General features: G+C 49.7%; 1 protein-coding gene across 1 annotated transcript in view; it reads left to right on the top strand.

Moving 5' to 3' along the window:
* The window catches only part of AHSA1 (activator of HSP90 ATPase activity 1), an 11727-nt gene extending 10972 nt beyond the window's left edge, over positions 1 to 755 (top strand). Inside the window, exon 6 of the mRNA XM_037738577.1 lies at positions 346 to 755. Within this exon, the coding sequence (XP_037594505.1) occupies positions 346 to 532 (187 nt within the window). The 3' untranslated portion in view covers positions 533 to 755. The remainder of the gene's footprint in view (positions 1 to 345) is intronic.
* The last annotated feature ends 2178 nt before the right edge of the window (positions 756 to 2933 follow it).

Raw genomic sequence — 2933 nt, 5'->3', positions numbered from 1 at the left:
TTAAACTTTTTTTTGTAGAGATGGGGTCCCACTATGTTGCCCAGGCTGGTCTTGAACTCCTGGGCTCAAGTGATTCTCCCACCTCTGTCTCCTAAAGTGCTGGGATTACAGGTTGCCCAAGTAGCTGGGATTACAGGCGCCTGCCACCATGCCCAGCTAATTTTAGTAGAAACGGGGTTTCACCATGTTGGCCAGGCTGATCTCAAACTCCTGGCCTCCGGTGATCCGCCCACCTGAGCCTCCCAAAGTGCTGGGATTACAGGCATGAGCTACCAGGCCTGGCCAGGTTGCCCTAGTCTTAAACCCACCCAGATGGAAACCCTACATCTGAAACCTCCATCTCTTCTGCCTTTCCCCAGGGCACTTTGCCACCATCACCTTGACATTCATCGACAAGAATGGAGAGACTGAGCTGTGCATGGAAGGTCGAGGCATCCCTGCTCCTGAGGAAGAGCGGACGCGGCAGGGCTGGCAGCGGTACTACTTTGAGGGCATTAAACAGACCTTTGGCTATGGCGCACGCTTATTTTAGGGCCAGCGGCAGGGGACTCTAGCCTGCCGGACACTTCAGTCCAGCCCTCTCCTGACTGGGGCTTGCGACTCACAGGATTGCATCGTCCTAGCCGCTAACTTGGGGCCGGGACCCCTCCCCTCCACATATACCTTGGGTTTGTGCATGTTTTCTGCTGGGTGGGTTCAGAGGGTAATTTCTCTTTTATGTGTACATATGCTAAATAAACGTAATTTAAAAAACATGCATGTCTTGGAACCTGTGTTGATTGGGTGGCGGGTATTAAGAGCTCCCTTGAAGGTTTTGAATTCAAAAAAGAAGGACCAGGTGGACAGCCTTGTCTCTATTCTGGGTTAAGTGTGGCACAGAGCCTGCCTCTCACTACCAGGCATTCCTGAGCTAGTCTTTCTTACTGGTAAAAAGTTTCTCCCTTTTTACCCATAAAAGTAGGGAGGGCTGGTACTCGGGTGGAGAGTGCTAACACTATGCCTCTACTGCCGGTGCAGGCAACTTCCAACTTCCCCAACTTTGCACTGCCCATGGCCTCCTACCCTCTTGCAAAGATAAGTGGTCACCAGGTGCTGGTTTGGGATATGGAAAGATGGGAGATTCCTAACTTGTGATAGCTTGTTACATTGCAGTTACTGAGTACCAGACACTACACTGTTTGCTTGCATTAACTCATTTAAATATCTCCATAATCTTTTTTTTTTCCTCCTCCTCTCCCGCACTCCATAATATTCTTAGGAAGTAGATACTGTTGTGATTTGTTCTACAAGAACTTAAGCCTTGCCTTTTAAATACATGTATTTTACATATAGTCAGGCGCAGTGGCTCTGGCCTATAATCCCAGCACTTTTTTTTTTTTTTTTTGGAGGCGGAGTTTCACTCTTGCTACCCAGGCTGGAGTGCAATGGCGCGGTCTCGGCTCACTGCAAACTCCGCCTCCTGGGTTCAGGCAATTCTTCTGCCTCAGCCTCCTGAGTAGCTGGGATTACAGGCACACGCCACCATGCCCAGTTGATTTTTTGTATTTTTAGTAGAGACGGGGTTTCACCATGTTGACCAGGATGGTCTCGATCTCTTGACCTCGTGATCCACCCGCCTTGGCCTCCCAAAGTGCTGGGATTACAAGCGTGAGCCACCGCGCCCGGCCTTAATCCCAGCACTTTTGTAGGCAGAGGCAGGTAGATCACTTGAGGCCAGGAGTTTGAATGTGATGGCTGGCGCCTGAAATCCCAGCTACTTGGCAGGCTGAGGCACAAGAATTGCTTGAGACCAGGAGGTGTAAGCCAAGATCGCACCACTGCACTCAAGTCTGGGTGACAGTAGGACTCTGTCCCAAGAAAATACGTATTTGCCACAGGTAAGTCTTGGGTTTCTTTTTTTTTTTTTTTTTCGAGACCGAGTCTCGCTCTGTCACCTGGGCTAAAGCATGGTGGTGTAATCTCAGTTCACTGCAGCCTCCGTGTTCCGGCTCAAGCGATTCCCGCCTCAGCCTCCCAAGTAGTTGGGATTACAAGTGTACGTCACCACGTCCAGCTAATTTTTGTATTTTAGTAAAGAACAGGGTTTTACTATGTTGGCCAGGATGGTCTCAAACTGCTGACATCAGGTGATCCGTCTGCCTCGGCCTCCCAAAGTGCTGGGATTACAGGCGTGAGCCACCACGCCCAGCCTGGATTTAACACCCAGATCCAACAATTAAGCAGAATTGAGATTTGTAACAAGGACCATAACTGCAGAGCCCATGCTCAGGAAACGCTAGTCTTTACTTAACAATACATGGTACCATTAAGTTGGCTGGGCACTGACCACGAGCCAAGTGTTGGGGATACAGTGGGTTCAGACTGCCACACTGCAGGAAGAGGTAACAGCACCTCGACAGGGAGAGTCACTCCTGGACAAGCCTCGCCCTGACTTGCTGCACCCCAGTGTGAGTCGGTGCCCTCTAAGCCAGACACTACCTCCTGCAGCTACGGCTATCTCCTTCATCTATTTTTTGCCTCTTTCAGTAGGTGGCAGCCAGACCTTGCAGGCTAAAACTGGCTAAAGCAGAAATCAAGAGTTCAGATCTGGATCATTTAGACACCCCAAAGCCATTTTTGGCTTGAATTACTCAGAAGAGTGCTGAGCTGAACTAATCCACATCTAATTTCGCATTACATCTGCCTCCTAGGGGTCCAAAATGACGCCTTTTGATGAAGAACCTGGACTCTAGCTTGAATCAAATCAACAGACCCTTCCTAGCAGATTCCTGCTACTAACACAGAGAACATTTAAAAAGGAGCCTTTCGCTGGGCACGGTGGCTCATGCTTGTAATCCCAGCTCTTTCGGAGGCTGAGGCAGGCAGATCACTTGAGATCAGGAGTTCAAGACTAGCCTGGCCAACGTGGTGAAACCCTGTCTCTACTACAAATA

This window comes from Cebus imitator, unplaced genomic scaffold (assembly GCF_001604975.1).
Source record: "Cebus imitator isolate Cc_AM_T3 unplaced genomic scaffold, Cebus_imitator-1.0 Scaffold54, whole genome shotgun sequence".
NCBI classification, from domain to species: domain Eukaryota; kingdom Metazoa; phylum Chordata; class Mammalia; order Primates; family Cebidae; genus Cebus; species Cebus imitator.
Note: the sequence above shows the minus strand (reverse complement) of the source record. Positions and strands in the feature narration are given on the sequence as shown.